The following is a 23,758-nucleotide window of genomic DNA, read 5'->3' as shown; positions in this document are numbered from 1 at the left end:
AATCTGATTTTTCTTACAGGGGGCCTCAACCATCTACCTAGAAGGGCAAAGAGAAAATTATTTTTCCTCCCCTATGTACCTCACTGACCAGCAAGTTGTTTGTATACAATCAGCCACTTTCCCTCAGGGGCCCCGGGAGGCAGGATCAGGTGGTGTCCTCAGCGGTCACACACTGCCCAGGAGGACCTTACCTCAAGAGAATCTGGACCTAATATATTGTTTACCAGAGTAGCAAATCAAATTGTTTATACCAGTTTCCTCATCTACGTAGGCAAATAGCAAGTCTGCACATAGCTGGGGGAGTGTTTTCATACTGCTGCCAAAGGGTAGCAGAATGGAAGGGCTGATAACATAAAAACTGAAAGAGAAAGGGGAAATTGGAAAAGTGGACACCAGGAAGGAGGGACCATGTCCAGAATCGAGAGAAAGGGCCCCCGTGCTGTGATGCTGCAGGGGCAGAAGGTAGGCATGGGTGAGGCTGGGGATCGTCGGGTGGGAGAAAGAGGGGCAGGTCTCAATAGCTAGTGTCACAGGGTGGGAATCTCAGGAAGCTGGAGCAGATCAAGAGGCTTGATCTGTCAGCATGCAGGGAGGGCAGCGGAGTGCGCTGAAGTGTGGTGGCAGCACTTAAGAGGCTGACCAGGGCTCCTGGCTCCCCAGCTGGTCGTGCAGGAACACTCGCCCTCTGGGCTGGAGGGGAGCCACATTCTGTGTGTAAAATGCCCAGACAAGCCACTGACCCTGGAAGGGTAGACCAGCCCACAGCCAAGAGGTTCTAAATCTCGCTTCTGCCCCAGTACAGGTGCCATAAAGCAAAAAGGACAGCACTTAAAACACGAAGAGTTGATAGTTTGTGAGTCAAAATGAAGTAAAAATACACAAATCTGGAGATTAAAATTTGTTTTAATTTATATAATTAAAAGGAAATTCTCTACTTAAATAACGGTTCATCTGGGTCTTCTTGTATAATACAAAGTTCTTCCATGGGAGTCTGACAATTTTCAGGCCAGCAACTCTTCTCACATGTATAAATTAGAATTGTTCCAAATTCCACAGAAAGACCTGAAAAATATAACATATTCCAGCGAAGAGACAGTGTCAGGAGATACACTCAATATTTGAAGGTTTGATTAGTAGATGGAGCCCAGACTCTGGAGCAAGACTACGTGGGTTCAAATCCCAGCTCTACCACTGAGCAAGTGATTTCACCTCTCCATAATAATGACTGTATTTATCATGAGAAGATTGTTTTGAGGAGGATTATATAAACTAATACACGTTAGATACTTAGAACAGAGCCTGACACGTCTTAAGTGATCACCATAAAACAAAGAGGTTAAGTAACTAAAGATAACTGAAGGAGAAAGATGATGCAATATCAGCACACCTGGTGTTGCTATAGGAGTGATTTTACCCAATAAGCCAAAAAAATAATTAGGAAAAGCAAAAGCAGCGCTCACTAGCTTTCATTCACAACACACTCATCATCTTCCACAAAGCAAGTGACTGCTGATGACAAAAAGCAGATTTATCAGGAAAATATACTTTAAAGTCTTTAGTACAACTGTCTAGGATATTGGACACTGAAAACCATTTAAAAATATGTCATGTGGCGTCTGGCTGGCTCAGTCGTGTGAGTTTATTTTTCTTAAAAAAATTTTTTTTAATGTTTTTATTTTATTTTTGAGAAAGAGACAGAGTGTGAGTGGGGGAGGGGCAGATAGGGAGACAGAGGATCCAAAGCAGGCTCTGAGCCTTCAGCAGAGAGCCTGATGTGGGGCTGGAACCCACGAACTGCAAGATCATTACTTGAGCCAAAGTTGGACGCTTATCTGACTGAGCCACCCAGGTGCCCCTCTTTTTTTTTCTTAAAAAAAAATTCTTTTTAGTTTATTTATTTTGAGAGAAAGAGAGCTCATGAGTAGGGGAGGGGCAGAGAGAGAGGGAGAGGGAATTCCAAACAGGCTCCACACCATCAGCACAGAGCCCAACCTGGGGCTCAAACTCATATCTTGAGATCGTGACCGGAGCCGAGATCAAGAGCCAGATGCTTAACCAACTGAGCCACCCAGGCTCCCCTCAGTTGTGTGACTCTTGATCTCAGGTTTATGAGTTTGTGCATGTTGGATGTAGAGATTACTAAAAACAAACAAACAAAACACACACACACACACACACACAAACAAAAAAAAACATTTAAGATAAACAAACAAATAAAAATATATTATATTAATAGAACACACTACCTCCAAGAAAGGATTCAGGCCAAAAAAAAAAAAAAAAAATTTCCAAAGAGTTTACAAAACTTTATCAATGGACAATGCCATGAAGAATAACATCAAGAAAATACAACTGAAAAGAACTCCCATTGATGGCAGAACAGGAAAACAGGAGTCAAGAGGAGTTGGGCAATTGGTTTGGAGGAGCAAAAGAAAAACACTTTGAAAGGAAAATGCAGGCAAGGATGATGGAAAGAAAAGCATCAAAGACTGAACTAAGAAGGCCAAAATAAAGCTGACTTAGAAGAAATGACCTGGTGAATGTGAGATAATTTCCAACCAGAATGTGCAACATGCAGTCTGCAGAAGGCATGAGAAGGTTAGAGTCTGAGAACCAGTAGCCACCAGGGTAGGAAAGAAGGAGGGGCAGGGAATCAGAGGCAACAGAATACCAAATAGCAGAGTATGTACAGGAGGCCTGAGCCCAGAGACCTGCCACAGTAAAAGGGCAACGGAGGGGTAGGAGAAAGAGGAAACAGACATGGGGGTCAAAATAGCTCCATTACGTATCTAATGAAAAACATCAGAAGCCACAAGGAACAGAAAAGAGGTGAAACGTAATTACAGGTAGAAAGGAAAGGCTTGAGAGAATCTCAATGAATGCAAAGGGAAAGAAAAAGGATGTGAACACAGGAGAGGAGAAAGGTGACCAATGCAAATGGTCAACGCAAAGGCCCCACGCTAGGTGCAGAGATTAAAGAAATAAAAAAATCTAGGGGTGCCTGGGTGGCTCAGTCAATTGAGTGTCTGACTTTAGCTCAGGTCGTGATCTCATAGTCTGTGAGTTCGAGCTTCACATTGGGCTCGCTGATGTCAGTGAAGAACCCGCTTCAGATCCTCTGTCCCCTCCTGTTTCTGCCTCTCCTTTGCTCATGCTCGCTCTCTCTCAAAAAAAAAATTAATTAAAAAAAAAAGGAAATTAAAAAATCTTAAAAAAATTACTAATATACTTGGGGGTGGAGCAGGGCACAAATATCCTTGTTATAGTAAAGAGCCAAACACATACTATCTAAAACTGACAGACGGAATGAATGTAATTCTCTTAACTTCAGAAGGATCTTTTAGAAACTAGGTGAAAGAACCCATTGCCTACAGTGAAAGAACCCAACTGCCTCACATACACTTACTTTTTCTTATGTTAAATTTGCATACATTTATTCCAGTATTTTTAATTAGTATGTACTGAACTTTCCTATCTTTAAATTTTTTCTAGCCATCCAACTATCTAAACTTTCTACCTACATTTATGTCAAGGATGAGGACTAGAATGATGTTGATTAGTGTTAGTAATGGTGATTTCCAAGGTTCACCACACATTTACAGAAAACCTTCAACATAACATTCAGGGGTCAGAAAAACTGCAGGAGGGGTGCCTGGCTGGCTCAGTCAGTAGAGCGTGCAACTCTTGATCTTGGGGTTGTAGGTTTGAGTCCCACGTTGGATGCAGAGATTATTTAAAAGTAAAATCTTAAAAAAAAAAAATGGCAGGAAATAGTCAACAAGTAAAAACTTTAAAAACAGACCACTTCTTAAAGATATAAAAGAAGAACTCATAAAGCAAAAAAAAAAAAAAAAAAAAAAAGAAAAAAAAGAAAAAAAAAGAAAAAAAAAAGGTGGTATGGAAAAGTTTCAGAAAACAAAAAAGATCTTCTGAAAAATAAAAATAGGATGGCCAAACTAACTTCAAGAGAAGGGTTAGAAGATAAAGCTAACAAAGACGTAAAGATAAAACAGAAGCAGTCAGGCCCAACAGCCATACACCATATGTGCAAAGTTCCAGAATAGGCCAAATCCATATAGGAATGGAGGAGAGCGACACCTTAGACAGGGAGGGGTATACTGCCCAGGAAGGAGGACCAAGGGGCTTTCTGGGGCACTGCAAACACTCCCTATGTTAATCTGGGAGGTGATAACAAGAGTGTATTTATGCAAAAAGTCGTCAAACTGTAGGCTTAAGATTGGCACAATTCACTGTGTGCTTTCTTTATTTTTATTTTTTTATTTAAAAAAAATTTTTTTTTAAACGTTTATTTATTTTTGAGACAGAGAGAGACAGAGCATGAACGGGGGAGGGTCAGAGAGAGGGAGACACAGAATCTGAAACAGGCTCCAGGCTCTGAGATGTCAGCACAGAGCCCGACGCGGGGCTCGAACTCACGAACTGTGAGATCGTGACCTGAGCCGAAGTTGGGCGCTTAACCGACTGAGCCACCCAGGTGCCCCTGTGCTTTCTTTTTAAAAAGGAAGTACATGGCAAAGATTTCCCGAATATGAAACCAAAAGCACAGGCACATTGGACTATATCAAAAACTTATGTGCATCAAAGGACACAACAGTGAAAAGGCAACCTACAAAATGAAAGAAAATATTTGCAAATCATACCAGATAAAGGGTTAATACCCAGAATATAAAAAGGACTCCTACAACTCAACAATAAAAAGTCAAATAATCTGACTACAAAATGAAGACTAAGACTTGAGTAGACATTTCTCCCAAAATGATATGTCAATGGCTAACAAGCCATTTATATGAAAGGATGCTCAACACCATTAACCATTAGGGGATATGCAGGGCATCTGGGTGGCTCAGTCAGTTAAGCGTCTCTCTCTCTCTCTCTTTTTTTTTTTTTTAATGTTTATTTATTTTTGAGAGAGAGAGGAAGACAGAGTGTGAGCGGGGGAGGAGTGGGGGAAGGAGAGGGAGACACAGAATCTGAAGCAGGCTCCAGGCTCTGAGCTGTCAGCACAGAGCCCAAGACCTGAGCTGAAGTGGGACTCTTTACTGAGTAAGAGTGAGCCACCCAGGCGCCCCCAAGCATCTGACTCTTGATCTCAGTTCAGGTCATGATCCCACGGTTCATGGGATCGAGCCCCACATCTCGCTCTGTGCTGACAACATGGAGCCTTCTTCCTTCTTGTTATTCTCTCTCTCCCACTCTCTGCCACTCCCCTTCATGCATGCACTCTCTCTCAAAATAAATAAATAAACATTTAAAAAAAATTCATTATGGGAAATGCAAATGTAATCCCAATAAATACGTCACATCCATTAGGACGGATACTATAAAAACAAACAACACCTCTCCCCCCCAAAAAACCCCAGAAAACAAGTGTTGGTGAGGATGTGGAGAAAATGGAATTCTTGTGCACTGCTGATTGGCAATATAACATGGTGAAGCCACTATGGAAAATATTATAGTGGTTCCTCAAAGAATTAAAAATAGAATTACCATATGATCCAGCAATTCTGCATCTGGTATATATATCCAAAAGAACTGAAAGCAGGATCTTGAAAAGATATCTGTACACCCATGTTCATAGTAGCAATATTCACAATAGCCAAGTAGAAGCAACCCAAGTGTTCAACAAACGAACCGATGAACCACATGTGGAATATCCACATGACAGAATATTGTTTGCCTTTAAAAAGAAAGGACTTCTGACATGGCGTACACCATGGATGAACCTCAAGGGCATTATGCTAAGTATAATAAGGCAATGTCAGAGGACAAATACTATGATTCCACTTATATGACGTATCTAAAGTAGTCAAATTCATAGAAACAGAATGGTGGTTGCCAGAGGTTGGGGAGAGGCAGAATTGGGGAGTTGTTAATGGTTACAGTTCCAGTTTTGCAGGAGGAAAAAGCTCTGGAGATTGGTTGCACAATATCGTGAATAAACTTAACATTACTAAATTGCACATTTAGAATGGTTAAGATACTAAATTTTATGTTATATATTTTTTACCGCAACTAAAAAGATGAATAAAGTACAAAGTTGAAGAAAACTCTTGGGAAGCAAAACAAAAATCAGACAACAAAAGAGAACAGAATCTAAATAGGAAAACAAGCATTTCACTAACAGAAGTTCCTGTAAAGGCACAACAAGAAAAATAGAGTATCTTCAAGGAAATTGAAGGACATGAGTTTCTGAACTGAAAACACCTACCAGCTACTCAGCACAATATACACAATTTCAGAATAACAAGGATAAAGTAAAGATTCTAAAAGTGACCTGGGGGCACCTGGGTGGCTCAGTCAGTTAAGCGTCCAACTTCAGCTCAGGTCACGATCTCATGGTTCATGAGTTTGAGCCCTGCATCAGGCTCTGCACTGTAAGTGCTTGGGATTCATTCATTCATTCTCTCTCTCTCTCTCTCTCTCTCTCTCTCTCTCCCCAATCCCCCCCACCCCACCTCACCCCCACACACACTTGGGCCTGCTCTCTCTCTCCTCTGTCTCAAAATAAATGAATAAACTTAAAAAAAAAAAAAAGTGACCTGAAATAAGAGGACTAAAGGCCAGCATGGGACTGTTTTCCATAAGTAGGCTGCTAAAAGAATGAGGTAATATCATGGCACCTCATATTGGGTGTAGAGAGTACTTAAAAATAAAATAAAAGATGGGGCGCCTGGGTGGCGCAGTCGGTTAAGCGTCCGACTTCAGCCAGGTCACGATCTCGCGGTCCGTGAGTTCGAGCCCCGCGTCAGGCTCTGGGCTGATGGCTCGGAGCCTGGAGCCTGTTTCCGATTCTGTGTCTCCCTCTCTCTCTGCCCCTCGCCCGTTCATGCTCTGTCTCTCTCTGTCCCAAAAATAAATAAACGTTGAAAAAAAAAATTAAAAAAAAAAATTAAAAAAAAAAAATAAAAGAAAGGTAATTAAATCTTTAAAATTCTGAAAAAAATTACTAATGGCTTAGAATTCCATACCTGACTTTATTATGTGCATAAAGATAGAATAAATGTATCTTAAGACCGATGGGGTACTTTAAATACCTATTTCCCACAATCCCTCTTCGGGAAACTACTGGAGAAAATGCTGTATCAAAACTGAAAGGATAAACCGAGAAAGAGTTCCAGATCAGAGTTCCAGGAAAACAGGGGACCCACTTGGAAGAGGGGCAAAGCGATACCAAAATAAAGGCAGAAGGTGACCCAGAATGACAGCAACACTAGAGGTGCAGAAGGCCTAGAGTTCAGACTAGCTCAGGAGAACAAGGCACATGGGACAGGTCTTCAGGGAAATAAACATGGAGCCGGGTTGTCTGGAGTTGGACTTGTGAGGAAAATAATACTGAGAACCTCCAGGAGGGTGTGAGAAGAACTGGACATAAGAATGAAACAGGTATTGGGGCGTCTGGCTGGTTTAGTCCATTAAGCCTCCAACTTCGGCTCACGTGATGATCTCGTGGTTCATGCATTCCGGCCCCACGTTGGGCTCTGTGCTGGCACTGTGGAGACTGGAGCCTGCTTCGAGTTCTTTGTCTCCCTGTCTCTCTGCCCTCCCCTGTTTACTCTGTCTCTCTCTCAAAAATAAATAAACATTAAGAACAATGTTTTTTAAGACTGAAACAGGTATTATTAAGTCCAAGAACATGTGATCACAATACACTGCTTTGCTAACTACAAACAGCCTAACTACAAAATTACAAACATTGACCAGGAGTATGGGAGAAAGCAATAGGGTGAGGAAGAATGGGAGGGGGCTGTAAGAGATCCCAGATCCCCCATGCCAATTCAGAAATTCAATTGATAATGTCTAAAAGAGGTAAATGTAAAAAGTAGTACCTTTTATTTACAAGTACAAAAATAAATTCTAGAACAGCCCGGAGTGCTGCCAGTGTCTCCCTTGAGTGCAACTAGATGGCAGAGGGGGTGAGAGTGGGGCTGTAGTGGTTTGTTAGAAGCCTTTCAGGATTATGCAACTTTAGACATTGTGAACATTGTGAAATTTCATTCAATAAATAGGGAAGACACTGGTATTTCGTAACAGTATTAATTGTCAGCAACATAAAAATCTATCTTCCGTATTTGTGTACTATATGTGTTCAAAGCACACTGCCTATTTAGCAGACGAAAGAATACAACAAAATATACATAATTTCTTTTCTTGTGTCAAATGAATTTTTTAAAAGTTCATATCTTTTTTTTTTTTTTGAAGTAAACTCTACCCCCAATGTGGGCCTCAAATTCACAACCCTGAGATCAACAGCTGCATGCTCTACTGACAAGCCAGCCAGGCTCCCTTAAAAAGTTCATACCCTTTATTTAAAAAAAATTTTTTTTAAGTTTATTTCTTTTGAGAGAGAATGAGTGCATGCATGCATGTATGCAAGCAGGAGAGAGGCAAAGAGAGACGGAGAGAATTAGCAGGTTCCGCGCTGTCACCACAGAGCCCTACGTGGAGCCCGATCTCACAAAGTGTGAGATCATAACGTGACAAAATCAAGAGTCAGACGCTCGATGGACTGAGCCTCCCAGGCACTCCAAGTTCATATCCTTTGATAAAAAGATGTGACTTCTAAGATTCAATACTGAAGAAATACTTAAAATTATAGAAATGCCTTTACAGAAACGGCATTAATTAAATTATTATTTACAGTAAAGAAAAAGAAAGAAACAGTTGAAATGTACAATAACTTTGGAAATCGCTAGATAAAATGGAACTTCCACTGGGTAAAATATTCAATGACACTGGGAAATTCTGCAAAGAAGGAACAGAAGTATGAGAACAACTTTGTTTTAATCTCTTAATGTGTACAGAAACAAGAAGAGAAAAAATATGTATCGCCAGCAATTATCTCCAGGTAACTGGATTTCTGAAGTGAGTGTTATACTTACAGTTTAAAAAATAAATTAATACAAGCAAAAGAGAAACATCAACAAAATGAAGACAACCTACAGAATAGGAAAAAATATGTGCAAATCATATATTTGATAAAGGGTTAATATCCAAAATATATGGAGAACTAATACATTTTTTCCTAAACAACGAATACTCTTTTATTTAAGTTGGCTTAATTACTTCCATTAAACCTAATTGTTATAATTATTGTTTTGCAATAATTGTTTTTTCCATTGTCTTTACAAGAATCACCAAAGGTATTTTTAAATTTTTTTAATGTTATTTATCAAAAAAATTTTTTTTTAACATTTCCTCATTTTTCTGAGAGACAGCACAAGCGGGGGTGGGGCAGAGAGAGAGAGAGGGACACACAGAATCTTAGGCAGGCTCCAGGCCCTGAGCTGTCACCACAGAGTCCGACACTGGGGTCGAACTCCCGACCGGTGAGATCATGACCTGAGCTGAAGCTGGACGCTTGCTTAACTGATTGAGCCACTCAGGTGCCCCAATGTTTATTCATTTTTGAGAGAGACACAGAGTGTGAGTGGGGGAGGAGCAGAGAGAGGGAGACATGGAATCTGAAGCAGACTCCAGGCTCCAAGCTGTCAGCACAGAGCTCGACACGGACCTCTAACTCTCATACTTCGAGATCATGACCTGAGCCAAAGCCGGACGCTTAACAGACTGAGCCACCCAGGGTGCCCCATCACCAAAGGCATTATGAGCTTGTACAGGTGCTCAAATGGTGTTTTTCTTCATAGAAATATAATTCACATGCCGTAAAATTTACCATTTTAAAGTGTACAATTCAGTGTTTTTTAGTTTCTTCACAGAGTTATAGAAACATCTTCACAACCTAATTCCAGAACATTTTCATCTCTGCAAAAGGACACCCATGCCCATACCCATTAGCAGTCACTCCTCATTCTTTCTTGGCGTCCCTCACCCAGCCCCTGGAAACCATGAATCTACTTTCTGTTTCAATGGGTTTACCTATTTTGGGCATTTCATATGAACAGAATCATATAATTTGTAGCCTTTTGTGACAGGCTTCTTTTCACTTAGCACGATGTTTTCAAGGTATAATCATGTGTAGCCATGTATAATGTAGTACTTCATTTCTTCTTCTGATAGAATAATATTCTATGAAGGTATATTTTGTCTATGTATTAATTAGTTAATGGGACATCTGAGTTATTTCTGCTTTTCGGCTATTATATGAATAATGCTTATATGAGCATTCACATACAGGTTTTGTGTAGACATAGGTTTTCAATTCTCTTAGGTATATACCTAGGAGTGGAATTGCTAGGTCACACAATGGCATTTTTTTTTTTTAATTTTTTTTCAACGTTTATTTATTTTTGGGACAGAGAGAGACAGAGCATGAACGGGGGAGGGGCAGAGAGAGAGGGAGACACAGAATCGGAAACAGGCTCCAGGCTCTGAGCCATCAGCCCAGAGCCCGACGCGGGGCTCGAACTCCCGGACCGTGAGATCGTGACCTGGCTGAAGTCGGACGCTTAACCGACTGCGCCACCCAGGCGCCCCAACAATGGCATTTTTAACAACATTACCAAAACTTTTTCATCATTTTATACCAGATGCTGCCAAAGATGCCAAGACAGAAACACTCTCTTACATGGCTGACAGCAACATAAACTGGTACAGACCTATTAAGCAGCAATTTGTTAACATGACATAGATAACGCTTATACACGGCTATTAAAAAGAATGCATAAAATTAGAATAGACAAGAACTTTACCAATCTGATAAAAAGCACTTACAAAAACCCTCCAGTTAACAGGTAACTACTTACTGATTAAAAAATGACTGATTTACTCCTATGATCACAAATATTACAAAAAGGGGTGCCTGGGTGGCTCAGTCAGTTAAGCATTAGACTCTTGATTTCAGCTCAGGTCATGATCTCATCATCATGGGGCTGAGCCCTGCATTGGGGTCCTCGCTGGGCATGGAGCCTGCTTAAGATTCTCCTTCTCCCTCTGTGCTTCCTTTGCACGCACGTAGCTCTCCCTATCTCAAAATAAATAAACAAACATTTAAAAAAAAAAAAAAAGGAGGGGTGACTGGGTGGCTCAGTCAGTTAAGTGTCTGACTCTTGGTTTTGGTTCAGGTCATGATCTCAGGTTTCATGAATTCAAGCCCCACACAGGGCTCTCCACTGACAGCATAGAGCCTGCTTAGAATTCTCTCTCTCTCTTTCTGTCCTTCCTGTGTGCGCGTTCAATCTCTCTCTCAAGATAAATAAATAAACTTAAAAAAATAATAATACAATGCTATGAAAATAATTTTTTTTATTGTAAACTCTATACCCAACGTGGGGCTTAAACTCACAACCCCAAGATCAAGAGTCCAATGCTCTACCAACCTAGCCAGCCAGATGGCCCCACTATGAAAATCATTTTAAGGATAGAATATGGCTTGGCTTCTGACTCTTGCTTTTGGTTGGCTCAGATCATGATCTCACAGTTTGTGAGATCAAGCCCCGCATTGGGCTGTGGGCTGAAAGCATGGAGTCTGCTTGGGATTCTCTCTCTCCCTCTTTATCTGTCCCTCCCCGACTTGCACACTGTCTCTCTCTCAAAATAAATAAACATTAAAATAAAATAATTCCAAGTTAGTGCAATAAATCCACAAGCTCAAATTAATAAAGGGCTATTACCTAAATTAGTGCTTCTGAGCATGCTGACCAGTGCTGGCATAAGCTGAAACTCAAATATCCTTCGGACTCCACAGTAGCTGCAGGCTGGGGGCTCAGTGATTTCTGATGTAGGGCAGGTCAAAAAAAGTGGTTCACCACTCCAAGAGTACCTAGGGCAAGGGAACAAAGAACCCTGAATGAGGACCACATACAAGTCACATTCCAGTATTGAAGGCCATGCTCTGCAAACTTTGTTTCCTTCTTGAAGAGTACCAGGAGCAAAACCAGACAGCAAAGAAAATCCAAAGGCCCCAAAACAGTAGCAAGTCTGTAAAGCACAGCAAGATACCTGAAGTCTTATCAATGCTTGATTCAAAGTCTAGGCAAAGGCACTAAAACCAATGTGGAACTGAATCTAACTAAAATTGCAACACAGTCCAGACTGACTCCACTCCAAGGTAGATAAAGGGATTTAGACCTCCACTACCAGCCTTACAGAAGAAGGGGCACGCCCTGCTAAGGAGCAGATATTTACTTCAGTATCTGATCTTCTTCAACATACAATCTCTGCTAAACCATAAAAAGAAAAGATACTAAATTTGTAAAGCAGCAGAAAAATTTAACCCATAAAGAAAGTCAATACAAGAATACCCACAGGGGCGCCTGGGTGGGTTAGTCGGTTAAGCGTCCGACTTTGATTCAGGTCACGATCTCACGGTTTGTGAGTTCGAGCCCCGCATCAGGCTCTGTGCTGACAGTTCAGAGCCTGGAGCCTGCTTTGGATTGTGTGTCTCCTGCTCCCTCTGCCCTACGCCCCCCCTCCCCCCACTCATGCTGTCTCTCTCTAAAATAAATAAACATTAAAAAAAAAAAAGAATACCCACAGATAAGATGATGGAACTGTCCGAAAAAGACTTTAAAATATCAATATGAGGAGTGGAATAAAACAAACAAATAATAAAATATCAATCATAAATATGTAAAAGAATCTAGTAGAAAAGGTAGACATGCATAAACAGATAAGGAAATTAGCACAGAAATAAAAACTAAAGAGACTGAAAGAGCAATACTAGAAATGAAAAATGCTGTATCAGAATAAAGAACTTCATTCAATAAAAGTTTACAGCAGGCAGGAAACAACAAAAAAAATCTGTGAATGTGAGGAAAACAGAAACATCCAAAATGAAACAAAAAGTAAAAAAAATAAAAATGAAACAGGGCCTTTAAAAACAATGGAACAATTTTAAATTGTCTAAACATACAAGTAACTGAGTCCTTAGAAAAAGCAAATAGGAAAGAAGAAATATTTGCAGAGATAACGGCCAAGATTTTTTCCAAAATTCGTGAAAAGACATCAACACAAAAATCCAAAAAGCTCAGTAAATCCCAAGCAAGATAAATTAAAACACACAGTCACTGAAGTACATAATAGTTTTAATTATATAAATACAACAAAAAGAAGAACAACAATTAAGAATTACAGCTAATTTCTGGGGCTCCTGGGTGGCTCGGTCGGTTGAGCGTCCGACTTTGGCTTAGGTCATGATCTCGCAGTTTGTGAGTTCGAGCCCTGCGTTGGGCTCTGTGCTGACAGCTCAGAGCCTGGAGCCTGCTTGGGATTCTGTGTCTCCCTCTCTCTCTCTGCCCCTTCCCCACTCATGCTCTGTCTCTCTCTGTCTCTTAAAAATGAATACATGTTAAAAAAATAAAAAATAAATAAAAAAAGAATTACAGCTAATTTCTAATAGAAATGCTAAAGGCAACAAGACAGTGGAACAAAATCTTTCCAGTGTTGAATGGAAAACAACTAAAAAATAAGTTTACATCCAATAAAAATGTCTATTAAAAGAAATATTAATAAATACATTCTTAGACAAAACCTGAGTGGCTGTTTCCAACAAACATGAACTTAAAAAAAAAAAATTAAAAGTCCTTCAGGCATGGGGTAATACCAGATGGAAGCCCAGCAGGAAGGAATGTAGAGCACCAAAAGGGTAAATGGGAAGATAAACATAAAAGACTTTCTGGGGGCGCCTGGGTGGCGCAGTCGGTTAAGCGTCCGACTTCAGCCAGGTCACGATCTCGCGGTCCGTGAGTTCGAGCCCCGCGTCGGGCTCTGGGCTGATGGCTCATAGCCTGGAGCCTGTTTCCGATTCTGTGTCTCCCTCTCTCTCTGCCCCTCCCCTGTTCATGCTCTGTCTCTCTCTGTCCCCAAAATAAATAAACGTTGAAAAAAAAAAAAAAAAAGACTTTCTGATCATTAATTTTAATATTAAAGATTTTTTTTCCAAGTTATCTTTACACCCAATGTGGGGCTCGAACTCACAACCTTGAGATCAAGAGTCACATGCTCCAATGACTAAGCCAGCCCAATTGTTATTTTTAATTTTATTATATAATATATAATCTACATACATTATATAACATATATATGTTATGAACTATCCACATAAACTATCAATTATTTCAAGCAAAAATAAAAATGTATTATGGGATATAAAGCATATATAGAAGTGAATACACGAAAACAAGATCACAAAGGGCAGGGAAAGCTAAATGGGAATCTGTGATATGGTTCATAAAATAGCAAACTACTGGGTGAAGGTAGACTGCAGTAAGTCAGAAATGCACATTATAATCACTATAGCAAACACTTTTCATGGCAACAGAAAGGGCATAAAATCATAAACTAAAAATACTCAATTCACTGAAGAGAAGGTTAAACAAAAGGGGAAAGAGGGACATCTGGGTGGCTCAGTCGATTAAGCGTCCGACTTCGGCTCAGGTCATGATCTCACAGTTCGTGAGTTCAAGCCCCGCGTCAGGCTCTGTGCTGACAGCTTGGAGCCTGGAGCCTGCTTCCAATTCTGTGTCTCCATCCCTCTCTCTGCCCCTCCCCAGCTCATGCTCGCACTCTGTCAAAAATAAATAAACTTAAAAAAAATAATAAAATAAAATAAAGAGGAAAAAGCCAATACCAGAATGATAAAATTAACCCACTACTACCAATGATTACATTAAATGGACTTAAGACTCTGTAAAAGGCAAAGAGTCTGGATAAAATAAAGGCAAGACCCATACATAAGCTGTTTAAGAAGCATACTTTAGGTACCACCTCACACTGTCAGAATGGCAATTATCCAAAAGACCAGAAATAACAAGAGTTGGCCAGGGATGTAGAGAAAAGGGAACCCTCCTGCACCGTTGGTGGGAATGTAAACTGGTGCATACACTGTGGAAAACAGTATGGAGTTTGCCAAAGAATTAAAAGCAGAACTACCATATGATCCAGCCATCCCGTTTCTGGGTATTTATTTGAAGGAGACAAAAAACACTAACTCAAAAAGATATTTACCCTCATGTTCACTCCAGCATTACTTATAATACCCAAGACATGTAAGTAACTGAAGTGTCCATTGACAGATAAATGGACAAAGAAATTGTGGTGTGTATGTATATATGTATGTACACACACACACACACGTATGTATGTATGTATGTATATACACATACAACCCACAAAAGAATACTCAGCCATAAAGGAAAATGAAATCTTGCCTTTTGCAGCAACATGGATCAGTCTCGAGGACATAATGCTAAATGAAATAAGTCAAACAGAGAATGAAATACTGAATGATATCGCTTATATGCAGGCCCTAAAAAACAACAAAAAAACAAACCAAACTCATACAGAGAAGAAACTGGTGGTTTCCAGAGACAAGGGGTCAGGAGTGAGAGAAACAGGTGAACTGGTTTTTTTTCTAAGTTTATTTATATATTTTTAAATGTTTTTAAATATTTATTTTTGAGAAACAGTGCATGAGAGGGAGAACAGAGACAGACAGACCGACAGACAGACAGACAGACAGACAGACAGACACACACACACACACACACACACACACACACACACACACACACACAGAATCCGAAGTAGGTTCCAGGCTCTGAGTTGTCAGCACAGAGCCTGACATGGCACTCGAACCCAGGAACTTTGAGCCAAAGTAAGATATTTAATTGACTGAGCCTCCTAGGCCCCCCATATAGTTACATTTTAACATTCCTCTCTCCCTAACTGATTAAGAAGACAAAAGTGATCCACAATAGAAACTGGTGTTGCAACAACTGTATATAAAAAAGAACCTTGACCCTCATACATTATATATAAAAATTAACTTAAAATGGATCATAAACCTAAAAGTAAGAACTAAAACTGAAAACTTCTATAAAAAAACACAGGAGGGGCGCCTGGGTGGCTCAGTCGGTTAAGCAGCCGACTTCAGCTCAGGTCATGATCTCGCAGTCCATGAGTTCACGCCCTGCGTTGGGCCCTGTGCTGACAGCTCAGTGGAGCCTGGAGCTTGCTTCGGATTCTGTGTCTCCCTCTCTCTCTGTCCCTCCCCCGCTCATGCTCTGTCTCTCTCTCTCAAAAATGAATAAATGTTAAAAAAAAAAAAAATTAAAAGAAAACACACATAGGAAATGGGCACCTGGGTGGCTCAGCTGGCTGAGCATCCAACTCTTGGTTTTGGTTCAGGTCATAATCTCACAGCTTCATGGGTTCGAGCCCCACGTTGGGCTCTGGGTTGGCAGTGTGGAGCCTGCTTGAGATTCTCTCTCTCCCCCTCTCTTTCTGCCCCTCCCCCACTTGTGTTGTCTCTGTCTCTCTCAAAATGAATAAATAAACTTAAGGAAAAAAGGGGGGTGTGTGTGCCTGGGTGGCTCAGTCGGTTAAGCATCCGATTTTGGCTCAGGTCATAATCTCACAGTTTGTGAGTTCAAACCCCACATCGGGCTCTGTGCTGACAGCTCAGAGTCTGGAGCTTACTTTGGATTCTGTGTCTCCTGCTCTGCTTCTCCCCTGCTCACATGCTGTCTCTCTCTCTCAAGAATAAACATTAAAAAAAAAAAAAAAAAAAAAAAAAAAAAAAAAAAAAAAAAAAAAAAAAAAAAAAAAAAACTTAAAAAAAAAGAAAACACAGGAAATCAAACATAACAAATCCTGTTACCTTTGGTTAGGCAGAATCTTCTTAGGAAATAAAAATATGAACCACCAAAACAATAAAACTGTTAAGTTGGACTTGATCAAAATTTAAAACTTCTCTTCAAAAGACCCTATTAGTAAGTGAAAGGCGGAAGCACCTGGGTGGTTCAGTTGGTTAAGCATCCAACTTCGGCTCAGGTCATGATCTCACGGTTTTTGGTTCGAGCCCCGCATTGGGCTCTGTGCTGACAGTTCAGAGCCTGGAGCCTGCTTAGGATTCTGTGTCTCCCTCTCTCTCTGTTCCTCCCTCACTCATGCTCTGTCTCTATCTCTCAAAAACAAATAAATGTTAAAAAAAATTTTTAAAATCAAAAATGAAAGGCAAGCCAAAGATTATCAAGATATAAATCATACTGACAAGGACACATTCTGTACTCCAAGAAAAATCAAGACCCTTGGACTCCAGATACGAGCCTCCCAAACCCCCTTCTCCAGAACGGCATCAACATTCATCCAACTTCACAATCGGGAACCTCAAAACCACTTTTGTTGCCTTCCAATTTCTTCCTCTCACATCCAGAGGTCACTAAGACCTGCCACTATAGAAATATCTCTCAAATTTATCCCCTCCTTCCCCTATCCTCTGTTTTGATCCAAACTCTTTTACCACCTCTCACCTGGATTCTTCTCTCATCTCAGAGTGATCATCACTCTGCTGGCAACTACTGGCCACAGGATAAAGTACAAATTCTTTAGTAAGACACGGAGTGAAAATATATAATCTGAGCATCTAATCTGTGGCACTGCTAGGTACCAAGCATGAGGAGCACCCAGGCTGGCAAGAAACACAACAGGGGTGTGTGCCCTGAGGATGTCAAGGTGTGGGACTATAAGAGCAAAAGGGAATGGACGGTCTTTAAGTCAAGCTTCTCTCAATTCAGACACCGTCGTGTCTAGCTCACTGAATTGCCACTGCCCCACTGCTATGCATCTGGGCTGTGACTCATAGCATACTGGACCTATAATCCCTCCAGCAGGGTTTAGGGCTCAAGTCTGTCCCTCTTGCACAATGCCTTTCCAAGGCAGAAGCCTCTGATCTCTCCTCTGTGTTTCCTGCATACTTGTTCACAGCTCTGTTGGGCACACATCATAGCGTATAGTGTTGTCGCCTCCGTGACCAGCACCGAGGACAGTGATTACGGTCCTCCTCCACCTCAGCACACGGTAACTCAGCCCTTCAAGTAGCAGGGATCACTGTGGGCCGTGAGTCTCACTGGTAAGAGATCCCTCCCAGGGGCTGGTCTCAGGCTGGGAGTCACTGCCGCTGTTGAGGTGCCATATGATCAAAAATATTTGTTTGATCTGAAAATTCTGTTGAAGGTATCATAATTTGGGCACGTTTTCAGGAGGGCACATATGCTATGAGATTTCTAGCTGTCATACCTAATTAAGAAAAAGAAGATAAATTGGATTTTCATCAATAAAATGAGGATGCAAGAATTAAGAGCAAAGTCTGACTTTGTGCTAAGTAGTAAAAACTATAATCACACAATACATATCAAGAACACTTACATTTCAAACCTTTGATCCTGAATTTCACTTCTAGAACTAGACTTTCGGGAAATGACATTCTAAGATTTTCGAAGGGGGTGTGTAACAGCACTAAAACTGTGCAAAAGTGAGGGGCGCCTGGGTGGCTCAGTCAGTTAAGTGTCTGACTCTTGGTTTTGGCTCAGGTCATGATTTCACGGTTCATGGGTTTGAGCAGGTTTGAGCCCTTCTCGGGCTCTGAGCTACAGTGTCAAGCCTACTTGGGATTCTCTGTCTCCTCTCTCTGCCCCTCTTGTGCACATCCGCACACGCGGTCTCTCTCTCTCTCTCTCAAACATAAACAAACATTAAAAAAAAAAAAAACCTGTGCAAAATTGAAACAAATTAGATGGGAACAATTAGACATCCAAAGATATATCTGGAGGCAATGTCAAAATCAAACAAACCAAGAAAATTAATCATAATAAAGGCCTAATCTCCCTAATACATAAAGAGTTCCTAAAAATCAAATGGATCAAGAACTTATGGAAAAATGGACAAAAGATATGGATAGGAATGATTCAAAAACAGAGAAAGATGCTCATAATAAGAAACAAGCAAAATGAATTATACCCCGATGTGCGTTTTCACTTGAATTGGCAGAAATACAAAAGCATGAAGCTCACACTATAGGTGAGGCTATGGGAAAACAGGCACTTACAGGTTGCCAGTAGGAATTGAAGTCCTAGGAGGGTCACTCTGGTGCTAGTAATCAAAATTACAACTCTGTACAGCCTTTTGCTTACCTATGCCACTTCAGGGAACGTAACCCCAGATATACCTGCATACGTGCAAAATGACATTAGGTGCAAACCTATTCACTAGTATAATGTATAAGAGCAAAAGTCTGGAAACAACATTAAATGTCCATAAATCAGGAAAACAGACAAGTGAAAAAAAACAATCAAAGCTCTGTGGGGCACCTGGCTGGCTCAGTTTGCAGAACATGCAACTCTTATTCTTGGGGTTGTGAGTTCAAGCCCTATATTGGATACAGAGATTACTTAAAAATAAAATCTTCAAAAGAACAAAAAAATCAAAGTTCTCAATGTACTAAAAGGATATTTCTAGATTCTGTGTACTTAAAAAAAAAATTATACTGTATGATCCAAACTATGTGTGCTTTTTTAAAGTTTATTTATTTTGAGAGAGAGAGAGAGAGAGACAGAGAGAGAGACACAGAGAGAGGGAGAGAGAGAACGAGTGGGTGAGTGGCATAGGGGCAGGAGAGGGAGAGAGAATTCCAAGCAGGCTTGAATTCACAAACCAGGAGTGAGAGCATGACTTGAGCCAAGATCAAGAGTTGGATGCTGCGGGTGCCTGGGTAGCTCAGTTGGTTGAGCATCCGAAATCAGCTCAGGTCATGATCTCACAGCTTGTGAGTTCAAGCCCCACATCAGGCTTGTTGTTGTCAGCACAGAGCCCGCTTCAGATCTTCTATTGCCCCCCCCTCCCCCCACTCCTCTGTCTCTCCTCTGCTCGTGCTCTCACTCTCACTCTCAAAAGTAAAACATTAAAAAAAAAAAAAAAAGAGCTGGACACTTATCTGACTAGAGCATCCAAGCACCCCTGCGCTTATTTGTTTAATTTTTAAGTAATCTCTATACCCAACATGGGGCTTGAACCTATAACCCTGAGATCAAGAGTCACATGCTCTTCTGACTGAGGCAGCCAGGTGCCCCCTGAATATGTTTTTAAAAACACACAATTCCAGGCTACCTGGGTGGCTCAGTCAGCTAAGTGTCTGACTCTTGATTTCCACTCAGGTCATGATCTCATGGTTCATGAGATCAAGTTCCCACGTCGAGCTCTGCACGGACACTACACAGCCTGCTTGGGATTCTCTCTCTCCCTCTTTTTCTCACTGTCTCTCTGCCCCTCTCTGTGCACACGCACACTTACTCTCTCTCTCAAAATAAATAAATAAACTTTTAAAAAATAAATAAAATTAAAACACATAATTCCTACCTATGTGCATGCATCCAAATGCATAAAAAAATAAGTGAACATAATATATTAAAATCTTAGTCTCTTGGGGCATCTGGGTGGTGCAGTTGGTTAAGCATCTAACTCTTGATCTCGGCTCAGGTCGTGATCCTCACAGTTTGTGAGTTCAAGCCCAGCACTGGGCTCTGCAATGATGTTGCAGAGACTGCTTGGGATTATGTCTCTACTTCTCTCTAACCCTCCCCGGCTTGCGCTATTTCTCAAAATAAACTTAAAAAAATAAAATAAAATAGAATAAATGAAAAAATCTTAGCCTCTTGGTTTGGGGAATATTACAGACTCTGGTTTTCTCATATTTCCCAGTAGTTTCCAAACTAACATGTATTACTCTTATAATCAAGAAAAACAATAAAAGAAAATGTGCCTTTACCTCAAAATCTGCTCCTGACAAGCAGCAATTCTCTTCATGAATTTGTAAAATATCTTATCTCCACTTTTAATTGTGGTCTTCTCATATTTTTCATCACCATCACCAGGAAGACTAAGAAAAGCAGAAAATGCTTTTGAGCATCTATATCCAGATAATTACAATATTTAGAAGAGTAAACAAGTTAATGAACACAACTTAAAAAATAATAAATTTAATACCTTATAATATCTAACATAATCCCCTGCTCTGCTCGCTAGTTATTTTTTCCCAAGCTCTGCTCCCTAGTCATTTTCAACTCTGGGATGATTATCTGCAATTTTAAAAGCCCTATGTCCATTGACTCTCTCCATTTCTTTGTCCATTATAGATTATTTTCAGACACCAACGGGTCTGCAAGCACTCCAACATTATTCTAAAAAGCTTACAAAGGAAACAGCTCTGGTAAAAAACAAACAAACAAACGAACAAACAAACAAACAAACACAGGTTATCTTTCCAAATATCCTATTATAATAGCAAAAATGACCATGCTTCTTTCTTTAGAGGGCTTTGGTTTATAAAGCCTTTCAAGATCTCCTCTCTCATGTGACTCCTAAAACCCTCTGATGAGACAGACAACAGAGATACCAACACGACTCTCATTTTACTGATGAGCCGAGGCTCTGGCAGGGTCTCTGAAGTCCTAGGCCAGTTCCTGAGCCACAGCCAAGAGTTAAAAAACAAATGGCATTTTTCTAAGTTACCGGTCTGAGCTATACATTTAAAAACAGAAAAAAAAAAGAGACAGTAAACACATGCTCTTCTGGAGAAGCTGGCAACCCTAACTTCTTTGTTCCTTTTCTTGAGGGTACTTACGAACAGAGCAAAGTGTTTTCAAGCTAACTCAGGGTTGGCTGGTGAGATCCCCCGTCGGTCTTCCTTTCTCATCAAGAGGAGTGAAGCAGAAAGGTGCTACACACACAAGTTCTGCCTGAGAAAGTTTCCCCAACTACCAGAATAAAACCAAAGGGCACCTACTGTGGCAGCTTCCCGGTCAAGTCACCTGTCACCCTCAGCAGCACACATTCTCACCTTTGGGAAAGCAACTGTTCCATATCCATTCCTTCTTTCTGTTGATAATCCCTCAGAAGGCTATGAGCGTGGTCTAGACTGACAAAGTCCCTGTAGTCATCCTCATCTACAACACACATGTAGTAGGGCAGGAACTGGGGCGCCAGGGAAGGCAGGGCCATCTCTTCCCCGGGAGAAACAGGAGGAGCAGCGCCCAGGACAGTATCCTGCAGGTGGAGATCTCGGAGCTGAGCAGTACAGTCTGTGTCTTTGGCGCTGTGGGGATCATTTCCAAAATCCAAGGTACGCTGTGGTGGTGGCACCTCCTCACTGTCACTTCCCCAGTCATCTGCACCTTCACACCAATCCTCAGCTGCAAGGCCGTTTTCCTGTTTCCAGAAAAATATCCAGTGAATCAAGTCCAGTGAATCAAGATCACTTGGGTGATCTCACCTATTCCCTTGGCTTGAGCCACAAATCCCTTCACCTTCCTGAGGGAGCCTTCGCACCACTATCTTCCTCTCTTGCACACTCTGATTCAACTTTCTGGACCCCATTCACCCAAAGCATGTTGGAGGTGACAAAAAATTGTCTTCCCTTTTCAGGGGCAGTGTGGCAGATGCAGTACGGTGGTTTTTTCAACCACCTATTCCAAACTCTTTCAGTCGTGCTTCATGTACTGCAGAAGTTGGCAGGAAAGAACTACATTTCCCAGACTCCTTAGCGGTTAGAGTTCCAGATATAATCAGGGCTCCCTTAATCAGGTCCACTAGGGAGACACAAACTTGAAACAGAATGAAGTGGAGAGAGAGGCCATGAAGCAAAAGTCTGTAGATGGATATAAAGCAAGGATCTGGAGGCAAAAGATCTGACAAGGGCAGCTTCCAGTTCACCAGACCACATCTCAGCTTTCTGACTGTGGATGCAGAAGGTGGTCTAGCAGCTCCTGAACAAGCCCATTCTCAGATGTGGTTCTGAAAGTCATTCCTGGAGTCGCCCCCTCCAGCCTAACCAATATGAGTAAAAACCCAATTCTTTCAACTTTAACAGTTCAGTGCTTTTTTATTACCTGTAACTGAACCCTGACAAATATAGGCAGACACCAGATCTTCATCTTTTCATTCCTGATATTGCTGGTACCATGCCTGGCACATGTTAAGAACTCAGTGTATATATAAGGTGACATCCAGGCAAAGGAAGCTGAATTTTTGTTCTGCAGCTACCAACTTGCCCTACTTTTTGATTTCAATAAATTCAGATTTCTTATTAAATGTTTTTTATACACATGTACACACATGACACTAAGCATATGTACTATAAAACACACACATATGTGTTACATATAACCGCGTACACATCCATACTTTTTTCCAAACAGAAACATCAGGGAGTTATGTGCCTCAAGGCCTTCAGTGTATATTAAAAGAAACAACAAAAATCTTAAGATAGCATTTCATGGTTCAGAAAAGTGCAAAAACCACTCCAACATACTTCGAAGACCACTGCTTAAAGTTTGTCTTAAACGACATTCTGGAAAATACCCTCAAATTACAGCAAATCATAATGCGCTGGTCACAACCGGTTTACCTGTGCGTCCTGCGCCTCTTTCTCTCGAGTCTGCAGGCACTGGGAGCGGAACACCTTCCAGCTTCAGGGTAAAAATAAATGGCAGTGAGGGTGCAACGCAGAGCACCAGCCAGCGGTTGTCGCTATCCCGTGTGGCTGGTGCGGACCCCAGCTCCCACCCACCCTGATGAACCTCCCCGCCTACCTGCGCGCTCCGCCCATGCTGCACCTGGGGCGGGGACAAGCGAATACGTACAGTAGCCGATGAAATGGGGAGCCTTCCAAGGGGCAGTACACCTGTACGACCAGGGCAAGAGGCTGCCTGCAACGTTCACACACTGGCCTCGGCGCTGCTACGGAGGGCAAGGCGTCCTGAGGACAGGTAAGGCGCTCAGACCCGGGCTCTGCCCAGGGACCTCACCCCGTAGCCCTCACCAGCACCCGCCGACCCCAGCTCCGGGGCCCCACCTCACCGGAAGGCCGCCCAGCTTGCTAGCGGTCCAGGCGCCCGACCCCGTGGGGCGGCCACGCACTGCAGTGTCTCGAAGCCCCAGCAGCACTGGCTTCCGAACGGCCGCCATGACGACGAGGCGCCCACGTGGAAAGGCGAACTACGGCAGC

The 23,758-nt window shown here is 41.5% G+C and overlaps 1 protein-coding gene across 2 annotated transcripts; it reads right to left on the bottom strand.

The window, feature by feature from the left end:
* Positions 1 to 885: 885 nt before the first annotated feature.
* PDCD2L (programmed cell death 2 like) lies at positions 886 to 23,758 on the bottom strand. 2 transcript variants are annotated; one of them, XM_047834418.1, is made up of 7 exons: positions 23,611 to 23,758; positions 23,343 to 23,509; positions 23,159 to 23,219; positions 21,593 to 21,960; positions 20,522 to 20,632; positions 11,592 to 11,740; positions 886 to 1,062 (listed from the first exon to the last, which is right to left on the bottom strand). In XM_047834418.1, exons 1-7 carry the CDS (start codon positions 23,716 to 23,718, stop codon positions 932 to 934), a joined length of 1,095 nt encoding a protein of 364 aa, XP_047690374.1. In that variant the 5' UTR covers positions 23,719 to 23,758; the 3' UTR covers positions 886 to 931. The 2 variants fall into 2 exon arrangements, with proteins under 2 accessions (XP_047690374.1, XP_047690375.1); XM_047834419.1 differs by having other exon boundaries at positions 23,394 to 23,509.

The sequence above is a fragment of the Prionailurus viverrinus genome, chromosome E2, assembly GCF_022837055.1.
Source record: "Prionailurus viverrinus isolate Anna chromosome E2, UM_Priviv_1.0, whole genome shotgun sequence".
Lineage (NCBI taxonomy): Eukaryota > Metazoa > Chordata > Mammalia > Carnivora > Felidae > Prionailurus > Prionailurus viverrinus.
Note: the sequence above shows the minus strand (reverse complement) of the source record. Positions and strands in the feature narration are given on the sequence as shown.

Bases quoted from the DNA above. Each gene is read 5' to 3' on its own strand.
- PDCD2L (XM_047834418.1), bottom strand. From the start codon at position 23,718: ATGGCGGCCGTTCGGAAGCCAGTGCTGCTGGGGCTTCGAGACACTGCA. The intron at 23,220-23,342 runs GTAGGCGGGGAG...TTTACCCTGAAG, and splicing joins AGCATGGGCGGAGCGCGCAG to CTGGAAGGTGTTCCGCTCCC. The intron at 11,741-20,521 runs GTAAAGGCACAT...CCCTTGCCCTAG, and splicing joins TGTCAGGAGCAGATTTTGAG to GTACTCTTGGAGTGGTGAAC.